This window comes from Penicillium macrosclerotiorum, assembly GCF_028827735.1.
Source record: "Penicillium macrosclerotiorum strain IBT 26536 chromosome Unknown utg000001l_segment0_segment0, whole genome shotgun sequence".
NCBI lineage: Eukaryota > Fungi > Ascomycota > Eurotiomycetes > Eurotiales > Aspergillaceae > Penicillium > Penicillium macrosclerotiorum.
Window position 1 is genome coordinate 1484984 of NW_026643081.1, and position 21941 is coordinate 1506924.

At 53.1% G+C, this 21941-nt stretch overlaps 9 protein-coding genes across 9 annotated transcripts; 4 read left to right on the plus strand and 5 right to left on the minus strand.

Moving 5' to 3' along the window:
- Nucleotides 1-309: 309 nt before the first annotated feature.
- Nucleotides 310-4044, minus strand: N7462_000503 (uncharacterized protein; the record flags this gene model as incomplete). Its single annotated transcript, XM_057072229.1, has 4 exons — nucleotides 310-584; nucleotides 655-3451; nucleotides 3511-3837; nucleotides 3901-4044. The coding sequence occupies 4 exons, from the start codon at nucleotides 4042-4044 to the stop codon at nucleotides 310-312; spliced, it is 3543 nt and encodes a 1180-aa protein (XP_056938759.1).
- A 508-nt stretch (nucleotides 4045-4552) lies between these two features.
- N7462_000504 (HMG-box domain-containing protein) lies at nucleotides 4553-5691 on the plus strand (the record flags this gene model as incomplete). Its single annotated transcript, XM_057072230.1, has 3 exons — nucleotides 4553-5104; nucleotides 5172-5492; nucleotides 5578-5691. 3 exons carry the CDS (start codon nucleotides 4553-4555, stop codon nucleotides 5689-5691), a joined length of 987 nt encoding a protein of 328 aa, XP_056938760.1.
- Nucleotides 5692-8081: 2390 nt separating this feature from the next.
- On the plus strand, nucleotides 8082-11665 carry N7462_000505 (uncharacterized protein; the record flags this gene model as incomplete). The annotated part of the gene is made up of 2 exons (XM_057072231.1): nucleotides 8082-8924; nucleotides 9005-11665. 2 exons carry the CDS (start codon nucleotides 8082-8084, stop codon nucleotides 11663-11665), a joined length of 3504 nt encoding a protein of 1167 aa, XP_056938761.1.
- Nucleotides 11666-11756: 91 nt separating this feature from the next.
- N7462_000506 (uncharacterized protein) lies at nucleotides 11757-13714 on the plus strand (the record flags this gene model as incomplete). The annotated part of the gene is made up of 2 exons (XM_057072232.1): nucleotides 11757-12079; nucleotides 12343-13714. The coding sequence occupies 2 exons, from the start codon at nucleotides 11757-11759 to the stop codon at nucleotides 13712-13714; spliced, it is 1695 nt and encodes a 564-aa protein (XP_056938762.1).
- A 499-nt stretch (nucleotides 13715-14213) lies between these two features.
- Nucleotides 14214-15500, minus strand: N7462_000507 (putative mitochondrial carrier protein; the record flags this gene model as incomplete). The annotated part of the gene is made up of 3 exons (XM_057072233.1): nucleotides 14214-15100; nucleotides 15157-15346; nucleotides 15471-15500. 3 exons carry the CDS (start codon nucleotides 15498-15500, stop codon nucleotides 14214-14216), a joined length of 1107 nt encoding a protein of 368 aa, XP_056938763.1.
- A 518-nt stretch (nucleotides 15501-16018) lies between these two features.
- On the minus strand, nucleotides 16019-17312 carry N7462_000508 (putative eukaryotic translation initiation factor 3 subunit EifCh; the record flags this gene model as incomplete). Its single annotated transcript, XM_057072234.1, has 4 exons — nucleotides 16019-16598; nucleotides 16663-17132; nucleotides 17210-17249; nucleotides 17305-17312. 4 exons carry the CDS (start codon nucleotides 17310-17312, stop codon nucleotides 16019-16021), a joined length of 1098 nt encoding a protein of 365 aa, XP_056938764.1.
- Nucleotides 17313-17788: 476 nt separating this feature from the next.
- On the plus strand, nucleotides 17789-18892 carry N7462_000509 (arylformamidase; the record flags this gene model as incomplete). The annotated part of the gene is made up of 2 exons (XM_057072235.1): nucleotides 17789-17895; nucleotides 17983-18892. The coding sequence occupies 2 exons, from the start codon at nucleotides 17789-17791 to the stop codon at nucleotides 18890-18892; spliced, it is 1017 nt and encodes a 338-aa protein (XP_056938765.1).
- Nucleotides 18893-19274: 382 nt separating this feature from the next.
- Nucleotides 19275-20308, minus strand: N7462_000510 (casein kinase II subunit beta family protein; the record flags this gene model as incomplete). Its single annotated transcript, XM_057072236.1, has 3 exons — nucleotides 19275-19769; nucleotides 19829-20074; nucleotides 20249-20308. 3 exons carry the CDS (start codon nucleotides 20306-20308, stop codon nucleotides 19275-19277), a joined length of 801 nt encoding a protein of 266 aa, XP_056938766.1.
- A 593-nt stretch (nucleotides 20309-20901) lies between these two features.
- Nucleotides 20902-21516, minus strand: N7462_000511 (GNAT family N-acetyltransferase; the record flags this gene model as incomplete). Its single annotated transcript, XM_057072237.1, has 1 exon — nucleotides 20902-21516. One exon carries the CDS (start codon nucleotides 21514-21516, stop codon nucleotides 20902-20904), a length of 615 nt encoding a protein of 204 aa, XP_056938767.1.
- Between the last annotated feature and the right edge of the window lie 425 nt (nucleotides 21517-21941).

Sequence of the window (21941 nt, forward strand, 5' to 3'; positions counted from 1 at the left end):
CTGGGGGTCAATTTTTCATAGCGTTGTTATTGGCGACGGTCCTCGGGTTTTCTCTTTTTTTCCTTGAGCCCTCAAATATACTTGTTGCCGTTTTTTATTGTGCTGTTTATGGGTTATCATGGTGACGCCACTGGCTTACTGCAATACATTATCGAGAGGTTTCTTGATTGATCATGACTATTGCTTTTGCTTCCTGGCATTGATATCGCGCTCGTGGTATAATACAACCTCTTTAGCTAGGTACACAATACATTTCAAAGCTCGAATCTCCGAATTTTCAACTTCCACCGTAGTGGTAAGTTTGCTATTTTAGACGACATTGTAACGACCACTTGCCGGCGCACGAGCATCGCTATCGGCAGCTGCGATCGTACCCTCCTTCAACAGTCGCATCAATTCACGCATAGCATTGGTGACGGAGATCTCGGTTTCACCTTCCACAAGAATGTATAGCTTGGGGCTCTCGCCCGGGCCAGGCTCTTTACCAGTGGCATAGAAGTTGCCTTTGGTTGTAATGGACGTGCCGGTAGCTTCCAGGATCTTGGCGACGTTGGTGCGGTTGGTGACGGCCCAACGTGCTTTTTCTATTATTGCAAAGCAGATAATTAGCGAAATTCTCGTAAAAGATAGGCTGTGAAGGGGTAAAAGACTTACGGGGAAAGTCATTGATTTCCAATGTAGCATGGAATGCACCTGCATCGGGGCCGCGGTTGTCGATCGGGACACCAGATCTCATCACACCGGCTCTACTCAGACGTGCATGAATATCGGCAACAGCAGAGCCAACCTTGTCCAGAGCGTTCTTGCCGCCAGCAGCATCCTTTTCAGTCCTGTGTACGGTGATTTTACCATCCAGGTCAATACCCTTTGGCACGCCAACAAGTGGTGCAGGGGCTGGAGCAGCAGCAGATTGTACGGACGAGAGTGCCTTGTTGAAGCGGTCTTCATCCACCTTCTTGTCCTTATCCTCCTTTTCTTCCTCCTCATCACCATCGTCGCCGGTCTTATATGTCCTGCGCTCGCGCATACGAGCAGTCTCACGCTCTTGGTCAAGACGCTCCAGACCCTTTCCACCGAAGCCAGACGCGCTAGCCTTCTCTTTGCCTGCCTTGACTTTCTCCAAGAAGGAGTCAACCAGCTTTTGGACAGGCTCGGGAATTTCTTGTCCACTCTGCTTGAGAGCCTTGGCAATGTCGACGGAATACCGTTCTTGATCCTCGGTAAGGAATGTAACTGCGGTACCAGTGTTTCCAGCACGCCCGGTACGCCCAGCACGATGAACATAGTCTTCCAAGTGATTGGGTGCATCGTAGTTGATAACAAGTTTCAACTGCTTGACATCCAGACCACGAGCCGCGACCGAGGTTGCAACCAAGACAGGGAAGATTCCGGCTTTAAAGTCTTCAATCGTAGAGTCTCGATCGATCTGATCCTTCCCACCATGAATCGACATGCATGGATAACCCTTCCGCATCAACTCTTTGAGAAGGTTATCAGCTGACTCCTGACGATCGACGAAGATCAACGCCCGCGCATCTTCGTTTGCATCGTCTGAGTATAAATTACCTAATAGCTCCAGCAGACGAACGAATTTCTGATCCTCGTTCCGGACCTCAACGACCTGAGTGATTTCAGGTGCCACAACACTCTTCCCACCGACGACAATCTCGACGGGCTTCTTAAGCGTTTTTCGAGCGAGAGCCTCCATATTGCGTGGGAAGGTGGCGGAAAAAAGCACAGTCTGTCGGTCAGGCCGGACGTTGGCCAGAATCTTCATAACCTGAGGCTCAAATCCCATGTCAAACATGCGATCTGCTTCGTCCAGCACGACGTATGTAACACGACGCAGATTGATGACTCGCCCGGCATTCGCAGCGAGAAGATCAATCATTCGCCCAGGAGTGCAGACAACGATTTCTGCACCGCGTTTCAAATCAGCGATTTGATCCTTGATCGGAGCGCCGCCGTATGCGCAGACGGCTCTAAGACCGAGAGCTTTCAGGAAAGGCTTGCAATCCTTGTGAATCTGCGTGGCCAATTCACGAGTTGGTGTCATAATTAGACCGATCGGACCCTCCATGTTGTCAAGTGGCCGTTGGTCCTTGATGTGACGGAACATGGGGATCAGGAAGGCGATGGTTTTTCCAGAACCAGTCTTTGCCACGCCAATCACGTCACGGCCGGACATAATGGCTGGAATTGCCTGGGCCTGGATGGATGTAAGGCTCTCATAGCCTAGACGATCAACAACTTCCAGGGTTTGTACACCTAAGCCGCACTGCGACCACTTCTGGACAGGCTTAGGAATGTCGCTGCCACGCACTTTGATGCCATCAAGCTCGAGTCGCAAATTAGCAACCTCTTCCTCAGTCATGTCGGCAAGATGAGAAGGCTCATTATAAAATTTGCTTCGGAACGGCTCATACTCAACCTTTTTGTGGTCCACCGTCGGAATTTCTTTCTTCTTTTTCTTATTCGCCATGGCTAGGACGTCGTCAGCGTCATCGTCGCCAACTGCGGTAATGTCAACATCGTCCTCATCACCAAACAGCGCCTGGGGCTGCGCTGCCTTCTTCTGCTTTGCAAATGTGGCGCCAGATTTCTTCTTCGGCGGGGCCTTATCTGCCAGCTCTGACATGAATGCATCAAGAGGATCAACTTCTTCCTCCTCATCAACTTCCATTTGAGTAGACTCAGCTTGCTGATGAGAAATATCCTCCATAGTGACATCTCCGTTTGTTCGAGTGTCACCTTGATCTTCAAAGTTTTGGGTTTGGAGGCGTTCCTCGCGACGCTCTGCTGCGGCTCGTGCCGCGGCTGCGGCCTCCTCTTCTGTCCCCTCATCTTGCATGTCGACATCGTCATCATCACCCGCCTCGTCTCCAGCCTCGAAGCTGTCTTTCCCATCGTCCAATGGCGGAGTTGGCAGACGCTCAAGCTTTTTCCGGGTTGATTCCTCTTCGCCGAATCCCAAGGTACGACTAGCGGATGGTTTATCGGAATCCGTAGCTTGCTTCGCGCCTAGACCAAACCCGCTGACGTTGCCCTTAGCTTTTAACGGAGCGGGTGCTGGAGCGGGGGGAACCTGGGATGGCTTGGCTGGAACTTTGACGCCTTGCGGAACGTCGATATCATTTCCCAAAACAGCAGGGACCGCGGTAGTCGAAGTCGCACTTTTTGCGATGGCCTTCGGATCGAATTTCCCGGCGTAGGGAGCAGGAGAGTCGACTTGAGATGTGGGGGTTTGAGGGGATCCAACTGCAGGGGATAGGCCCGATTTGCGATCAATCGCATCCAGAATGCCTCGACCACCACCAGCAGCCTGTTCTTGTTGCTTGCGCTCCCTCTCCGCAGCCTGCTTGGCCTTCCACAGCTCTAGTTTCGCAAGTCGCTCAGCCTTCTTTTGCTCATCGGTCTGGACGGCGGGGGCGGGGGTCGATTGTTTGGATGGCTACCGAGTGTTATAAGCATCTTGCAACTTGGAAAAAGTGGATGGCGGGCATCACTCACCTCTTGAGTTCGAGACCTGGACCGACGGTTCGAGGCGCGGTCACGGCTGTCATCCCGTCTAGACTTGTATTTCAAATCAGTAGAATCATCTGGGCGCCTTCGGTCTCGGTCGCGTGAATCATCTCGCCTGGCACGATAGTCCCTGTCGCGGCTTCTGCGACGATAGTCCCGATCATCATCTCGCCGGCGGTCACGGGACCGATCTCGGCGAGGAGGGCGATAGTTGTCTTCGTCGCGTCGGTCTAAGGAACGGTCACGTCGTCGATAACCATCTCGGTCACGGTCACGGCCATGGTCACGGTCACGGTATCGCCGCTGGATTGGAGACTTCACAGTTAGATGTCGAGCTTGAGCGGGTCGATCATCATCAGGGAATCGTCTGAAACCTACCTCTGGGCTGCGTGATCTGCGATAACCGCGTCCTTCATCCCGCCGAACTCTGTCGTAGCGATCATCGTCTCTGCGGTTCCGTCGGGATGAAGAATATGTGCTGCCTACAGGAGATGGTGAGCGAGTATCCCCGTGGCGAGCCATTGTTGCAGGCCAACGGATGAGTGAGTATTACTGGAACTCAAGAGCACCGGAACGGAGAGCAACACGGGATCAGCCTGGATTCAGCTGCTTCCATGCAAATCGCTCTCAGAAAGAGATCGCTTCTTTATTTATCTGTTGTTTCCTCAAGGCCGTCGAGGCCGTTCGGCTGAATATGCGAATGGATGAAGTATCTATGGAAGGTGGAGTGACGCTACTTTTGCACTTTTCCGCGCCTGGGGGATCGCTGTCACGTGGGTAGACTACCGCTCACATGACCACTAAACCCGAAGCGGAAAGATCCAAACGAAGCTTGGACGCGCTTGATCCGCCGAGTGTTTGGGCCCGTTCCAGCCTCCTCTGCCCGCTTGCGTCAGGAGCCCCTTCCACACCCTGGACGACTCTCCACCTTCGACCCTAGACTCGACCCGTGAAAGGCTCATTGTTCATCCAATTTTTTTCATTGACCTGTTGCGACCATAATTGACACACCCTTGTCTATATTTCCTACATGTCTTTCCCGCGAGTCGCTCGGGCAGGTGTTCTGCGGCACCTGCGCCTCGGCGATGCCTTGTCTCACCAGACTCGCGTGATCGGTCTCCAGCACCAGCTCCGCCGTCTCTCTCTCATCGCCCCCTCTCGATGTACGACTCCGCTGGCGGGGTCGTTGCCCGTCCTTAGATCCCTGCCCTCTCGTTCCTTTGCGACAGCCACCGGGGAAAGCACCGAGGCAAACAGCGACAAGCCCAAGAGGGGGACCAAGTCCAAACCGAAGAAGAAGAAGAAGACGGCCAAGGCTGCGCCGAAGAAGCCGAAGAAGCGGGGATTGACTGAGAAGCAAAAGGAGGCCAAAGCAAAGAAGCAACGTAAGGAATTGATCGAACAGCTCAAGGCGGCGGCCCTGGAGCCTCCTCAGAAGCTCTCTACGGCAACCCGCGCGATGTTCATCAAGGAGAAGCTCGCCGAGCTCAAGTCACAGCCCCAGTCAGCCAACCAGTCTCCGCAAGAGCTATTCAAAGAAGCCGGTCGCCAGGTCACCGACGAGTGGTCCGCGGAATCCGAGGTGGGTGTCCAACTCCCAACAGTTCGACTTCCGACACACGGTCCCAGCTAACCTTCTATCTCTACAGCGATTTCTTAATCAAGCTCGTGAGAACCGCGCTGCAAATGAGACTGCTTTCGCGGAGTGGGTCCAGCAATATACCCCTCGGCAGATCAAAGATGCGAATACTGCGCGACAGACCCTTCGCCGTCTCATCGGGAAGGATAAGATTAAGCATAAGTTCCGTCCGATCAAGGATGATCGACTTGTCAAGCCACCCCAGTCCGCATATCTCTGGTTCTTCCAAGAGCGGTTTGCCAGCGGCGACTTCCAGTACATCAGCAAACTGAGCGATGCGAGTGCACCGATTGGCGCTGAGTGGAAGAACATGTCGGAGCACCAGCAAGCTGTAAGTTTCACCCAACTCCCATGACGTTTCACGAACATGTGTGATTCATTTTCGTCCCATCGGCTGACTTCTCATCTTCCTCCAGCCTTATGTGGAGAAGTTCAATCAAGACCATGCCCGTTGGGTCAGTGAGTACCGTCAGGTGTATGGCGAGGAGCCCGCGCCCCCGCAAAAGAAGAAGTCGACGTCGAGCCCCTAAGCATGCGACCAGGCAGCTTGGAGTTCATGTGTAATTAGGTGACGATTACCAGACTGAGCTAGGTGTTTACATCGGGGTGGGCAGGTTGGAGGTTGGGGTTAGGAACGGAAAATCGGGTTCTTCTGGACTGGTGTCGTCGATGTCTTGTTCATTTGTGTTTTGTTTTGTACCCCACCCCATGTCTCTTGATTCCCTTTTCTTTTGTCTCTTCTGTATTGTAGTCGCTTTGAACGCGCCATTGTTTTTTTTTTCTCTGGTTCCATTTTTTTGGTTGCAATTGGTCCGTGTTGATCTAGGGTCCGACTCGCCCATTGTAGATGATACTGCTAGTCATCCTTCGAATTGCCTGGCATCTTGCCCTGGGCACCAATCCGCACATTCTGGATTCTCCATTTGGAAATCATGTCCATTGGGCTCCAATGATTGCTTCAGCAGTCCATTGTGTCAAATGTCTCTTCTCCGGGCCTCCTGGTGAGTCAATCTTCCCAAAAGCCGGACCCTCCACAGTGGAGTCTCCCCCCCGCACCCTCGATTCTCCGAGGGTCGCAAAATGGCGGTGAGAAAACACCGGGCTTGTTGTGCTTTGCAGCGGCAGCAGAGGCCCTCTTACTCGGCATCTTTTTGTTGGCTTTTTTTTGGGTCTGCTGGCGTACGTCTTTATTTGGGTTTGGGTGGGGAAATGTGAGATGTTTCCTTTTGCTGACGCTTGTGCTCGGAGGTCGGGACGGAAAAAGGAAGTATACACTACTCAGTATAGCTCACTGTATCACCCTATCGTGGCGTGAAATAGTATGAGGGAGAGGGGAGGGACCTAGTGATTGCTCCATAGCATCCCTGTGTCGCTCAATAGCGCGGACTAGATGGGCTCCGGGACTGCTCGACCCTTATCGACGCCCTGGAATATTAGTATATACTACTTGGAGTAGCGTTGACTGGTTGGATGGTTGCATGTCCCTCTCAGCCTATCACCTTGGGACTATGCGCTGGTACTTTGCGCGGTACTTATGTATGCTCCCGAGATGTGTCTAAAGATCCTGCCCTCGGGCATCCCAGTACTGCTGCATCAAGGCTTTTGACCTGGGAGCCATGGATTCCGTGCAGACGGGCCTACCCGCAGACTAGTCCGTCGGGCATCCATGGTTGTGGCATGTTCTGCTTATCCACGGGTGAGGGGTCGCGGGTTCCTTGGTTGGCGGTGTAAATCGATAGATCGATAGATCCTAGACATATCGCGTCCTGGTCCTAGATCTCCTGGATAGGGGCAAAAAGGGCCAAAAGGGCAACGACTGCATTTAAGGAAAAAAGGGAAAAGACGCAGGTGAGCAAATCAGTGCTGTCGCTGGCGAAGTCATGCGGGGATTGGCGGGGAGGAGGAAAGGGCAGACGCCCCTGCGACGCTGATGGAGGGGGACTCTCGTTATCGATAGGCCGCCAACCCTGCGTTGGCACAGAGGAGATCAATGCAGGAGGAGCCATGGGAATCATATCCAGACCTTTGCAAATACCCTCTCGAAGATTGTCTCTGCTCTGCCCCTGTTTGTGTCCGGTGGTTCACGGTTCATCCCAGCCTTCTCTTTTTTTGCTTTTCGGTTTTAGTAGCTTTTTTTTTCTACCCGTCACAGGCCTCGGATCGCCCCGAACGGGAGTTCGTCAAGAACCTCACTGATTCGCATTGGCAGAAAGGGTTCTCCTGCAGAATATCGAGCAAGGGTGGCCGAGAATTTCGCATTCCAATTCCATTCCAAACTAGCCACGAGGGATCTCCAGATCGAGGATTGCTGGGGATTGTGACGGGGAAGCAGAGAGTATGTACACCTCCACGGATCATCACCTCTCCACCGCCCCATGCTTTTTATCCCTGCCTCCGCCAGCCGATCCCTTTTCTCCTCTCTCTTCTCTGCTGAAATTTCATCTGACACCCTTTCCTTTCCAGCTCGCAAACTGTGAAATCCGATCTATACCTCCCGCTCCGGCTAATTCCTGACTTCGACCGACATCGCAGCGTTGCGCTCTGTCCCCCTCGACTCCGCCTTTCTCAAGCATACAGTCCGACCAGACACCTTCAACCTCGCGCCGGCCGTGTAGGAGGATTTTGCGGGCACGGTTACTGCCTGTCTTGGTGACATTGGGACCATCAATAATCAACACCCACCTATTCGTCTCAACGCCTCGATCCCAAGCACCGACATCCTCTCGATCCCTCGGACCGCCAACCCTAACGTCCTAGTCTTCACTGTCTCCTCACCGAGAGCAAAAACCCTTTCGACCAGCCGGGCCAAAAAAACCCTCCCGGAAACTCGAACCCCATCGCCCCATGTGTTCCCCCCACATCCGCCAGTGGACGGGTCTGTGATCGGACGAGTCAAGAAAAACGCGCATGCGACGCCGCCATGGAAGTCATCGCGCCCGCCTACAATGCGTGCGCCGAGAAGAGCGCCTGGACCGCCGTTGCGCCGCGCTGGCAAGATACCGTGGACCGACTGGTCGATGATGTCTGGGCTGCGTTGATCCAGGGATGCGACCCGGGGTTCGTCGACAAATATACGGATGCACGACCGCTCTGCGGCGAATACAAGGATGCGCCCGCCGACTTAGGGTTGCATACGCCGCCGCCCCCGTTGTACACTGCGCCGCCGCCGTCCTACGATGAAGCTGTGCACGATCTACCGCCCGAGTACGCTACCCTGCCGCCGCTCGCCGAGAAGAAGACGGCGGTGTCGACTGCTGCGGCGCCGGCCGTGTCTGCTACGAAGGCGCGGTCAAGAGCGAAAGACCGGTCTCATTCCCCGTGTCGCGATCCCTCCCTCGACGTCGATATCGATTTCGAGAGCCCCGTCGGGGTCCGCGAGCATAAGAAGAAGAAGGCTGCGGCGAAGAAGGTGATCTTGTCAAGTGCGCCGGCGGATACCGGCGGTGGTTCAGACAATGCGGGCGAGGAGCAGGCGAACGGTGATGCCGGTGGTGGAGATGCCGGTGGTGGAAGCGGCGGCGGCGATGGAGGAGGCGGCGATGGTGGAGGTGGAGGAGGAGGAGATGACTTCAACGACTGGACCGTCAGCGGCACCAAGAAGAAAACCAAGAAGGAGCAAGAGGAGGAGGAAGAGGAAGCGCGCAAGGCCGCCGAGGCTGCGGCTGCCAACAATCTCAGCTGGGCTGATGATGTCGAAGAAGGCGGCGGTGGCGACGATGGCTGGGCTGGATTTGCGACTGTTGGGAAGAAAAAGAAAGGAAAGGTAAGTTCTCTGTGATCTCACAGCATAGTCTATACTACGTGGCACTGTTTGCTTATTTCTTTCTTCATCAATCTCTACAGGGCGAGGCGGCTCCTGGAGGGTTCCAGGATGTGAGTCTCAACGACAGCGGCGGAGCACCCCAGCTGGACCTGAGTTTCGATACAGGTCCCAAGACTGGTGGCACCGGATTTAGCTTTGGCGGTTGGGGTAAAGACTGGAATACAGGTGGCTCAGCGAATAACAAATGGGATCTGGGTAATATCGGCGAGGCCCCAAAGGAGGAGTCCAAAGACAACAACCCCTGGACAAGTGCTGATAAGAAGAAATCCACCAAAACATCCGCAGGCGGATTCGACTTTGGTGATTTGAGTTCACCGCCAGCCGACAAAGCCGACGATGGCTGGGGCACGATCGGTGCAGCTGGCAAAAAGGGCAAGAAAAAGGGCGAAGAAATACCGCCGCCGCCTCCTCCGGTACCTGTTACTGAGACGAAGGAAGATGACTGGGGCGGTTGGGGTATCGCAACGAAGGACAAGAAAAAGAAGAAAGGCTTGCTTGATCCTGAGCCCGAACCGGAGCCTCAACCCTCGCCCGAGCCTGCCGTCGAACTTGAACCTTTGCCCGAACCTGAGCTAGAGCCCGAGCCGGAGCTTCCTGCGCCCATTACTGAGGAAGCCTGGTTCCAGGGTCTGTCGAAGAAGGAACAACGAAAGGCAAAGAAGGAGTGGGAGAAGAAGCTCAAGGACGCAGAGGACGAACTCAATAAAGTGCGCGAGGCCAACGACGCCAAGCTAGCTGCGTACGACGAAGCAAAGAAGGCAAGAGAGGAAGCAGAAGCTGCAACAGCCGCCCCTCCTGCTCCCGAGCCTGAGCCTGAGGCCGAGCCGGAAAATGACTGGGGCTGGAATGTCCCATCTAAATCCAAGGACAAAAAGAAGAAGAAGATCGATCTTCTTGCTGATCCTGAGCCTGTCCCGCCTCCCGCTCCTGCACCCCCAGAAGACGACTGGATGGGTGGTTGGGGAACGGCAGGTAAAAAGGACAAGAAGTCCAAAAAAGAACCGGAGCCGCTGGTTGATGAACCTCCGCCAGAACCCGCCCCCAAGGAGCCTGAGAACGACTGGAGTTGGAATGTTACCACCAAGGACAAGAAGAAGAAAAAGGGCAAGGTCGAGCCAGAGCCCGAGCCAGAACCTGAGCCGGAGCCAGAGCCGGAACCTGAACCTGTACCCGAGCCAGAACCCGAGCCGGAGCCAGAGCCTGAGCCGGAGCCTCAAAAACATGACGATCCTCTGTATGAGGGCTGGCATACTTTGTCTTCCAAGGAGCGAAAGCGACGAGAGAAGAAGCTGATCCAAAAAGGCCTTCCCATTCCTGGAAAGGACTTTGAGCTTCCCTCCGAGAAGCCTGCTGAGCCAGAACCAGAGCCAATACCGGAGCCAATACCAGAGCCAGAACCAGAGCCAGAACCAGAGCCCGAGCCCGAGCCCGAACCGGAGCCACTTCCTGAGCCTGAGCCTGAGAAACCCGCCGAAGATGATACTTGGGGAGCCTGGGGAAGCGTCAAGGATAAGAAGAAAAAGAAGAAGGGCATTGAAGAGCCCCCTCCCCCAGCTCCAACGCCTCCTGCGCAAGGCCTCACGCCAGAGCCCGAAGCATTCAATGAGAATCCAGATGATATCTGGGCCGAACTTGCTCCTAAGACTTCCAAGGGTTCCAAAAAGAGCACCAAGGCCATTGAACCCCCCAAGGAAGAGAAAAAGGGATTCTGGGCATCTTGGACAGGCGCGTCCGCCGCGAAGCCTAAGTCAGCAAAGAAGATAGAAGACAAACCGAAGTCTAAGGACGAAGAGCCTCCAATCGAGGAAGATCTTCTCATTGACGTTGCAGATGACCCTCCTCCAGAGCCCGAACCCGAGCCTGAGCCCGAACCGGAGCCCGAGCCAGTGAAGGAGGAGCCACCGCCTGAGAAGTCTTCGAAGACTAAGAGCAGTTCGAAAATGTCAGTTGCAGAGCGGATCAAAATGCTTGAACAGAGCAAGAATAAGTCAAAGGAGGAGAAGTCAAGTTCCAAACTGAAGAAAAAGGCTGAGCCTGAACCTGAACCTGAAGTGGCACCAGAGCCAGAGCCAGAGCCAGTGGTAGAGGAACCGGCTAAGAAGGGCTCAAAATCGAAGTCCAAGACATCCACCAGCAAGAAGGAAATTGTTCCTGAGCCGGAAGAGGAAAAGCATATCTCCAGAGACTCTGTTCCTGGAAGTTTCCCTGACGAACCGGAGCCTGAACCTGAACCTGAACCGGAGCCGGAGCCAGAACCGGAACCTGCGCCCCCAGCCCCAGATCTTTCGAAGATGTCAAAGAAAGAGCTGAAGAAATATAAGAAAGCTCAAGCTGAAGCCGAGGCTGCTGCCGCCGCCGCTGCTAAGGAACCCGATCCCCCTGTCGAAGAAGCTGAGCCTGAGCCTGAACCTGAGCCTGAACCTGTTGAGGATGGCGCTCCACCCACGCCGCCACCAGAAGTTGAGGAGCCTCCGAAATCATCTAAAAAGACCGTCCGAAGGTCGATCGTGCAGGGTCTGGCTGGGGAGGATTCTGGGGTGCCGCTGTTGCACCACCACCCAAGAAGTCCAGCAAGAAGGAGAGCAAATCTCGCAAGGAACCTGAACCAGAACAACCTGAAGCAGAACCAGAACCTGCACCAGAACCACAACCCGAAGAAGAACCCGAGGCACCACCGCTGAAGAAAAAGAAAAGAAACCCACTCGTGAACGATCCCCAGAACCCATCCGCTCTAAGTCAACCAAATCTCGACCTAAGGAATCCGATCATGAGATGGAGAAGTCCTCCGCGTCCGACAGGGAGAAGCGGCGCGAACGCGAGGCCCGTGCCTTAAAGCAGCAACAGCGTGCGACCACTTTGTCCAACTTCGTCTTTGGTCAGCCCCCACCACGAAGTAAATCGACACGCAAGCCGGACTCATCTTCCAAAAAATCGTCGTCAAAACCTGTATCCAGGCGTGCTTCTGTAGACGATGAAGCTGCAATGCCGTCTCCACCGCCTGATGGTAACCCCGAAGTGACCGATAAGGCAGCCAAGCTGATGGGCATCAACGCGTCCAAATCAAAACGGGACCGTCCACGTGCTGACAAACGGAAGTCAGGTAAGATTGTGCCGTCTCATTATACTACGGATAAAAACTCAGATATGTTTTCTATATTTTAGCTCCCCGCGATCCATATGCGATTGATGACGATGATTTGGTCATGGTTGATGTGGACGACGCCGAAGGACATTCGCCCAAGGAAGGCTCAAGGGGGTCAAAGCGCAAATCCAAGAGAGAAGTGAGTATATCATTTCGCACGGCTGCTCATTTTCAATGTCTCTAACCCAATTACTTCTTTTGTCTTTAGTCTCGCAGTAAACCTGATGATGAGGATGCTGTAATTGTTGATGCTGACCAGGCACGTCAGGCTCCGGATGTTGTATCAGGACCCGATGACCTTGCCTTCGTTGATGCACCTCCACGCGAGCGACGTTTGAAACGAGCCAACACCGCACCTCCGAAGAAGCAGGAATCCGGTGGGTTTATGGGGTTGTTCGGTTCGCTTAGGAAAAATACGCGCCCCGAAATGCCAGATCGTCGGAAATCCCGCTCATACCGCGATGAAGATGTAAAGCAATTTACAGAGACTGAACGGGAGGATCCGCGCCGAGCTCGTCGAGATGATCGTCGTCGGCGATCAATCAGACCTGAGCCAGATGCCGATGGGTTTACCACTGATGCTGGCGGTGCTGCTGCAGGCGGGGAAACTGAACCTGAAGATGCTGAAGCACGTAGAGCAGCCCGTCGATCTAAACGCTCGTCGCGCCAAGCACCATCCGATACCCGAGATATGGAGGCTGAAGAACGACGTGCTCGACGCAAAGAAAGAGAGCGAGAGCGCGAACAACGCGCTCGTGAAGAAGAGGAGCGCCGCCTCGAAGAACGGCGCATTCGCCGCGCTGCACGAGAAGAACGACGTCTCCGAGAGGAGCAAGCAGCCCGTGAAGAACAAGCAGCCCGTGAAGAGCAAGCAGCTCGCGAAGAACAAGCAGCCCGCGAAGCCGAAGAAGCTGCCGCCGCCAAAGCCGCCGAGCGCCGTGAACGTCGGCGCCAGCGCGAAGAGGACCTCGCCAGAGCTAAACGACGCCGTTCTCGCGCTGTCGAGGAACAACCTCCACCCCTGGCTCCGGATGAGTACGTACTTAATGAGCAAGACGACCGTCGCCGCGGTTCCCGCACTGCCGACGACTCGAAGTCCCGCCGTCGCCGATCCAAGGTAGTTCCAGAGCAGCCGCGTGCTCCTCTGATGTCAGGTGGGATCAATCATGGAAATACCGGTGGGCCCAAGAAAGACAAGATCTCATCGTGGGTGTACTCACAAGCTGAAGAGCCGCCCGAGCCACCCCCAATCATGCCCACCGTGATCGACATCCCTCCCGCAGCCGCCGCCGCAGCCGACGCAGTTAACGCGCACTCTCTATCCTCCGACGAAGAGGCTCGTCGTGCCGCTCGTCGCAGAGCTCGTCGCCGCGCGAAGTATGGCGACATGCCCGAGGACGAGATCGATGATGTCCGCTCCCGTCGGCGCGAGTCTCGCCGTGAAGGCGTGAAAAGTAGCTCTGGCAGTGGTGACTACGAGCGTGATCGTGGCATGCGCTCTTATGGTAGTCGACATGGCGGTGCTGGTGCTCCCGCAAGCTCAAGTGCTAAAAAATCTAGCTGGTTCAAGAAGCTGACTAGTTTCTAAAGTTATGAGGGCAATTGTAATATGGCGGCCAAGTTGATTTTTTTGATACGCCTATGGAGGCCTTATCTTGCGGAGTCATGGTTCCCTTTTTTTGCCTTGGAGATAGCAAGTTCCTTTAATGTTTTGTGATGTTAGTCCCTGTATACGGATGGAGCGGTTTTTTCTTTTTTGTCTTTTGGTTCCATGAGTTTCCTTTTGCTTTTGCGCTGCTTGCTGGGCTTTTCGTGTTCTTTGGGTTTCTGCATGCGCATTGAGCGGCATGTATGAGATCTCAATTTCTACGTTGACGACAGATATGAATATATGACTCCTGGACAATACTTGAAACAAATGTTTTTACTACCTCTATTTCAAAATTTTGATATGATGTACTCGAATTATACATCGAAGTTGTAATATCGACTCTATAATATAGAATACTCTTCAAAATATTGCGTAGGGCTCGTCCATATACAGAGCAACCCTCCAGATTTCTCCTGATTCTTTACACTATCTTGCATTACATCTCAACTCTATCCATACTCTCCGCTCGACGTCGTCGGTTCTCCAAAAAGTACCGCCCTCCTTCATAGAGACCCAAGTACAGACTCAACGAAACCGCCGTCCATCCACATCGAATTGCCCCACCCTTGAATAAACCCCGAACTCCTTCATGAAGGTATATCCCCTTCCCTATAGTAAGCGTCCCTTTCGGCTTCTTCGAGCTCTTCTGCTGACTAGCTAAGCGTTCTTGCGATGAGCCCGGATCATCACTTGCAGACAGCATAACGCGCGTCTTCACCACATCGATCGGCGTCGTCACAAACGAAGAAATAATCCCTGCAAGCCCTGCCGACAGTCCCGTCAATCCAGCCCGTTCGATCAATTTCTCTCGCTGCGTATCTGCCGTGACTCTGCGCTTTCTCCAGCAGCTTAGCATCCGACCACGGATATATTCAAACAGCGGAAACTGCAGGCCCGTGAAGGGGAGATTACGCCCAAGAAGTGCAAAGTACCCGCTCCACAGCCGCCACGGGCGTCTCTTAAATTTGAGCAGAACTTGGCGCGTCGCAGACGTTGTGTAGCCAGAGTTCAGATTTGTACTCTGTGGCGATGTATGAGAGATGTTCCCCGCGCTGTGGTACCAGCTACCAGTGCTTCTGGCCATCTGTGCATTCTGCTTGATTACTTCTGCTGGCGTCAAGATTGCACAAGACACCGATTCCGCAGTACACGAGGCAATTGCGTTAATAAGAGGGCTGGGGAGGGAGTGCGTGAACGGAAGACTAGCACGCATGCGTGAGGTCTGCGTTATATACTCTGATCTGTCCCCTGAACTTGATACATGGGTTGAGGAAGCATGTAGCGCGCATTTGACTGTCTCGTAGGTAGTGAAGAAGGCTCCAGCTGCAGTCTAATTTAGTTCTTGCGTTTTTTATTACATTGGGGGTATAGTTTCTTACATGACGGTATTGTAGAGAAAACTACACTCCAGACTCCCTGGTACAGTCCGCGGAACAGTACATTGCGCTTTATGACACCCGTGCGTGGGTCTTTGAAGGCGGTTTCATAGTTTGGCGATTGGATGCGTGTCTTGAGAGTGTCGAATGGATATACCATGAAATCAACGGAGATTGCAGCAAAGGCACCAGCCTGGTGATACACTTGTCAGTCAAACTGACCACATTGTCTTGACGTGAAAGGTGCCATGTCATCCGCAGGAGTAGACGGCTAGTAGGGAATCGAGTATCTCGAATATAGAGCTTGGAGTACTTACGATCCAGATGTCAGATTGGGTATTGTACATGAATGAAATCTGAGGAATATTATTGAGGCCTAATCACAATGTGTAAATGAAATAAACTGCAGTGCTTATTTTATATCGTCTCGACATTCATCTGACATTTTCGGCGATCTGATTATCTATAGATGGAGGTGATGATCAGGAATGAGGTCATTTATGTCCACGTGACCCGTGTTACCCTATACGGATTAGGGCTAGAGGGGGAAGCTCAAGCTGAGTACATAGGAAGTAACTTGAAGCATGATTGTTCGTAAGGGAAGTTGGAACCGTGTAATATAAAGCAATTGATAACAGAAGGTCATATCTAGAAAAAGTCATTGTTTTCTATGAGCGGATGGCGAGTCCATATATGTCGGACAAAAGACTCGAATCGTCACGGATACAAAGAAAAAAAGAAGAGGAAGTCGTATTAACATCCCAGAGAACATTTTCCCTCCCTACGCCGTAATAAGGTTTCATGCAATCCCAAAAGGTCTCAGGTTCGTCCCCATCGCATTCGTGGTCATTCCACCCAACAATATTTATTTGGCAGTCTCGCCGGGCAGCAGGTTACCCTTGATGGCGAACATCTTGCCGGTCGTGGCCGAGACGAAGCTATCGACCTGGCGCGAGAACTGCTCAACCTGGCGGGTGTTGAGCATGCTCTCCAGCCGGCTGGGCTCGGCGGGGAGCTTAAACAGACGTTGCCACTCGTCCTCGGGGAGAAGGGGCTGCTTGAGCGCGGCGCGAGTGGCGTTCTCCTGGCTGCGCTTCTGCTTCCAGTTGTTGATCTTCTGCTGCTCACGACCGAGCACACGCTGGTAGTACTGGTAGTTGTTGACCTCGGTGTTGTGGGTCTCGATGCTGTCGAGGAGCAGGTCGCAGTTCTTCTCCAGGAAAGGATCAATGTTGAGGGACAGGTTGTCAAGGTTGGGGGTGAGAGGGGAGGATTTAGAGAAGGCGCTGGACTCGAGGGCGCTGAGAGAGGCCGGGAGGTCGGACGGGCCGCTAGGGTTGGGGCACTGCAGCTGCTGGATGAAGGAGGTGATCAGGTGCGAGTTGTGGATCTCAACGGGGAGCTCGTCGAAGATATCTTGGTAGCGGAGGTTGGACTTTTGCAGCCTGGAGAGTCGTCATTAGTATCAAAGCCAACAAATTTGGTATACCAAGAGTTTGAACCACGTACTCCTCCGAGTTGAACTTGTTCTCCTTGAGGGCTTCCAAGAACTTGGCCGAGAGGCGGAACGCCCGCAGACTGAGGCTGCCCTGAGCGCTACGGCTCACATCGTGGACAAGTGCGACTGTGCGCTCGTTCATCTCCTTCTGGTAGAAAAATTGGTTCTCAATCACATTCATGTTGACGAAGTTGCCCATGTTGGCGCTGGTGTACCAGCCGGCGTTGTTGGCATCGATGTTGACCTCGCGCATCATCCGGATCATCTCAGCCTGGTAAGCAGTGTTCGCCTTGGCGCGGGGAGCAGCGGCGGCCGGGTTAGGGGCGGCGTTCTCGAAGTGCGATTCGGTGGGCATCTCAACCACGGGGAACGGGAAAGAGTTGGTGATCTCGAGGGTGCCCTCGACGTCCATACCGACGAGGGAACCAGTCGCAGTGGTCGGGAAGGTCTGGGAGCAGTGCTTGATGATTTTCATCACCACCTAAAGTTGCCGGTATGAGTATTTCTCGCTGGCGAGGGCAGGGAAGATTTTCAAGATTCGGGAAGAGGAGACTGTACCAAGGCCTCGACCTTGACGGCCGCGATGGGGGCTTGTGCTCTAGAAGGTGCATTAGTACTGGTATGAATCGGACCGGGGAGCATTAGACACATACTCAGCCATATTGACAGGTGGTTACACCGGGGAGAGAGGGGGTGGATGTTGGACTTGGAGATGGGGCGGATGCGCGGTTTGTGTGAAAGGAGCCCGTCGAACAATTTCCTTTTGGGTTTAGCCCAATACCGTGGTTGATGGGTAATACCGTACCATAATCTTGGTTGTAAATGGAGGGGTCGTACAATGGTATTACCAGGAACTTGATTGTTCAAGCCAACACCACAGAAACACCTTTGCCAATGAACAGAACTGGGTTGGGATCAATCAAGGAACAAATACATGCCAATAGCTAATCATCCAAAATAAATTTAGGTCAACTTTGTACTGGCACTGCCTTTATCAGGCGTCTTAGACGCCACGAAGCCAAGGTGGTCCCTGGTAAGATATCGCGGAGACTGTCCCGCTTGCTATCGATATCGCCCCCGACTGAAAAGATAGCAAACCGGTGAAGGCCAATTTTGAGACACTCACGCAGACTCATCATGGTGATTCAAGCAGGGAGAAGAACTGTAACTTATGGCCGGCACCATGTCCTTCAGAAGATCCGCGTAACTACCCTAGAACCGCGCGATAACGGTTACTGGATCATGTACGCTCTCCATCTCCAACCCCGCATGCGATCATCCTCTCCGAGGCTCCGCTAGACACAGGGCTGACCAGCATTCCTCATCTCCAGCTATATCCATGGTGGCGCTTGGCGCGACCCAACAATCAATGCGGACTCAATTGAGCCCACCGAGTCGATCCTCCGCAATTCCCCTGGCCTTCCGATTGTGGGCTTCGCATCAATCGACTATCGACTCAGCGCGCATCCGAATCATCCGCAGGACGAAGCCACAACACCCGCAGATGAATACCGTGCAGCCAGACACCCGGACCATATCCGCGATGTGGAAGCGGCGCTTGCCTTCCTCCAGAACACCTATAACTTTGGGCCGCGCTATATCCTTGTCGGCCACAGCTGCGGCGCGACCTTGGCCTTCCAGGCTGTCATGGGTGCGGTAGCAGGACATCGAGAACAATCATTTAACGGGGGTGTAGATGACTGTGGCGCGGGCGCCGAGCCAGTCTCTTCGTCTCCTGGACCACTTCCTCCACGGTTGTCTGCAAGGCCCATGGCCATTGTGGGTGTCGCCGGCATCTACGACCTCGGGCGGCTTGTGGAAGATCACCGAGACATCTCCGCATACCGCGAGTTTGCTGAAGGGGCTTTTGGAGCAGATGTATTACTATGGGATGCAGTTTCGCCAGCACAGATGATTGGGTCCCGCGGTGTGGAGGGAGGGTGGAAATCTGGACGTCTAGTTGTCTTGGCCCAGTCAGAGGACGACGAGCTTGTAAACGGGGCTCAGTTAGAGGTCATGAGGGAGGCACTACAGGGATGGGAGAGGGCTACCAAGCCGGAGCCCCAGCAGCAAATAGACGCGGGTGATCGGCGAGTCCGGGTGCTTCCGATTAGCGGTGCTCATGACGAAGCGTGGATCAAGGGCGAGGAGCTTGCTCGTGTGGTAAAGTATGCCTTTGTACAATTACAGAAGATGGGGTTATCCCCTGAGCCAGAGTTGCTTGGCGGCGAAGCAATCTGAGATGAAAAGAGCGTCTCAATTGTTGCATTGACATCAACACCCGTTAAGCATCTGCAAAAGCCCTGTCATTGCTTGCGCTGTCATTTGACTTGTATTACTTACGAGCGTTCATCAGAGCCAGTAGAGGTCTATAGATCATAAGAACACTTTATTTTCTTCATTTCACATGTTCTCTTCAAGGATTGTTGGGCCAGTAGGGGACGAGGAGGCAGGAGAAGGGGGAGAGTGGTAGATACAATGTCGGGAAAAACACAACTAAGAGGCCGGCCACGCGGACCTTGCAACGCCATTAATCGTAAACGCATATCGCGGAAGATCAAATCATAGGAACCATTCCTCGTTACGCCGAATGTTTGCTCGTGAAATCTTCAGTGCCGGTGTATCAGTTGCCTAGGTCCATGCGCCCAGACGCCGCGTCTCCGGCGACTTTCTCGGTCTTGACGGGCTCGGCCTCCTCACCGTATTCGAAAGCGTCGTCATCATCGCTTTCGCTCTCTTCGATAAACCGGTGATTCATACCGAATTCGGCAAGGCGGTCCTGCAAGTCCTCGCGGCAACCATCCTGCCAGCGGGCAAGTGCGGCAGCAGCATGAACTTTGAAGCCGTAAATTCTGGGCTCGTAGCGGCGCATGCTCTTCTCGGGGTTCAAGGCAGGGTAGACTTGGAAAAGGATAGAGTGGAAAGAGGTGCCGAAATAGGCACCATCAATGGAGGCGTGGCGAGAGGATTTCGGGTTGTAGACGTCTTCGCATTTGGGGCAGTAGAGCTTGACAGTACTCATATTGGGGAGGTCGGATTGGCCCGTGGGCAAGAGGGGATGTCCATCGCAAAGGACGCGGGGACACTTTCCGAAATCACACTTCTTGTATTTGTCGAGCTATAACATAGGTTAATATGGTTCTAGGAATTCGGCGACTAGGAGTGGATAGAACGCACCATCTTCGCTAGGCCACGCGTAGTGACAATATACCGCGCATGGACCAGGCCATACAGATGGCGGGCGGATTTCTCGATTTGCTCTCGCAGATCATCATCGGCATCAAGATCAAAAACATCAGTCACGAGGTCGAGAGCATATTGGTAGTATGGAACTTCGGTGTTCAACCCCGTGAGGTTAAAACGATCCGTCAGGTAGTCCTCATCGATTTCACAAAAGTATTCGTTCCCTCGAGAAGACACAAACTAAATAGGCGAATGCCAATCAGCGCTATTCAAGTGAAACACAAGGCATGTTGGTCGTCACCCCTCTTCGTCAGGGCAGAATTGGGCAACAGGATATCAACGGATCGCGGCTCAAGGGAGCTGGCGGGGCATGCGGGTGACAGATCGCAATGCAAAGAAAGGCAGGAAACGTACCCAGTCTCTCCAGTAGCTGGTATAGTCGCTATCCGTCTCGCTGTTGAAGTCCTCCATCATGTTGACCATCGGAATTATAATAAGATCCGCTCAGGCTGATTCCGTGGATTTTGGAGAAAGTGGGTATCGTGACAGCGCCTGAGTTTTGGGTGGATCAACCCGGGGTACTGAACACCCCAACTGCAAAGCTGCTGAGCAGGACGGGTACTGTATTTGTTCTCGACAAGCTGAAATTCACGCTCGGCTCTCGGTGGACGATGTGGGGATTGTTGGGCTACTGGATCGAGGGGAGGTTAAAGTGTGCCCGCCGTTCGAAAGGCTGGTTTGGGCGGTGTATAATACTGCCGCAGTAGTTGCCACCGCCTTGTTGATCTTCTTGTTGCCGCGTTCTTACTACGTATTTTTACCCATACTGCTTGGCTGAAATGGTGATTTTGAAGATCCGTGGGAAGGAATTTTTGTGTTGTTAAATTAAATGATTTAATCGAAATATCATATTTTGCAATGGTTGTATATGACTTATACATGTAGCAATCAGATAACGGATTGGGGTTGGGAATATATATAAATCTATAAGGCAATATTATAGATGCATCACAATCGGGAGTCAATGAGTTCCTTTTATATCCGTGACTCTTGTCCTGTTTTGTATCCTAAGGCCGCAGAGCTTCAGTCACGCCATATATCGTCAAATCATCGCCCATTACGGGCAGTGCATAGACAGCGCTTTCTTTACCGCCAAAAACTGTCAAGGCAGCGACACCCTTGTATACCATTTCAAGTTTCTCCAAGACTCGACGGCTGCGTTGATCTTCAGCTGCGCAGAATCCAAAGGCAGCGTAAATCCCGAGATCATTTCTGGCGTAATCCAGCAATCCTCTGGCGGCCTCGGTTGCATAGCCCTTTCCGCTTTCCTCAGGTAGAATCGTATATCCGATATCTGGCGCCTTGTAATGCGGACCAGATGGCTCCCCCTTCATGAGAGAAACACAGCCGATGGGTCTTGATGATTGATCCTCTTCACAGAGAGATACCAAGAATTGGCCATATTGATTGCGAGCATAGTCAGCTAGGACGCGACGTCGAATGAAGGATGCAGCCTTCTCAGAGGTATCCAAGCCTGTGCGACCGCAAGATTTGATAAAGTCTTCGGTACTCCATAGTCGCACGAGGAACTCGCAGTGACTGGGATTCTCGGGGTTGAATGGGGTTATCATAAGGCGCGGGGTACTGATGGCAAAGCCCGGGGGGAACGAAAAAGAAGACATTGACGCTGTAGGGCAACCGCTTCCGTGAACCAGCGATGGACGTCCGGAATTTGAAAATCTGACCGAAAGAAAGTATATGAATCAGGTTTGAACTAATGGAGGTTGCTGTAATGTAAAGAAACGGAAGATGCGACTAGCCTATCATTTCAGGAGTGCTGACGAGTCGGAATGACTACTGATAATAATTAACGAGTAGAATTGTACGAAACTCGTCGGCATGTTTCCCCCTTCTAATCTATACGACCCATAGCCAAGTCTAGGGATGACTGTCCCGTTGCGGTGAGTTCGAAGTTATAGAATCTGGCCATAGCAAACGAATAATGCGGATTCGCTGCGTTCAATGACCACAACGACTACAACGACAATATTTATTCGATTCATATCTTCTTCTTCTGGTCATGAGGTTGATCCGATGAAGACCCATT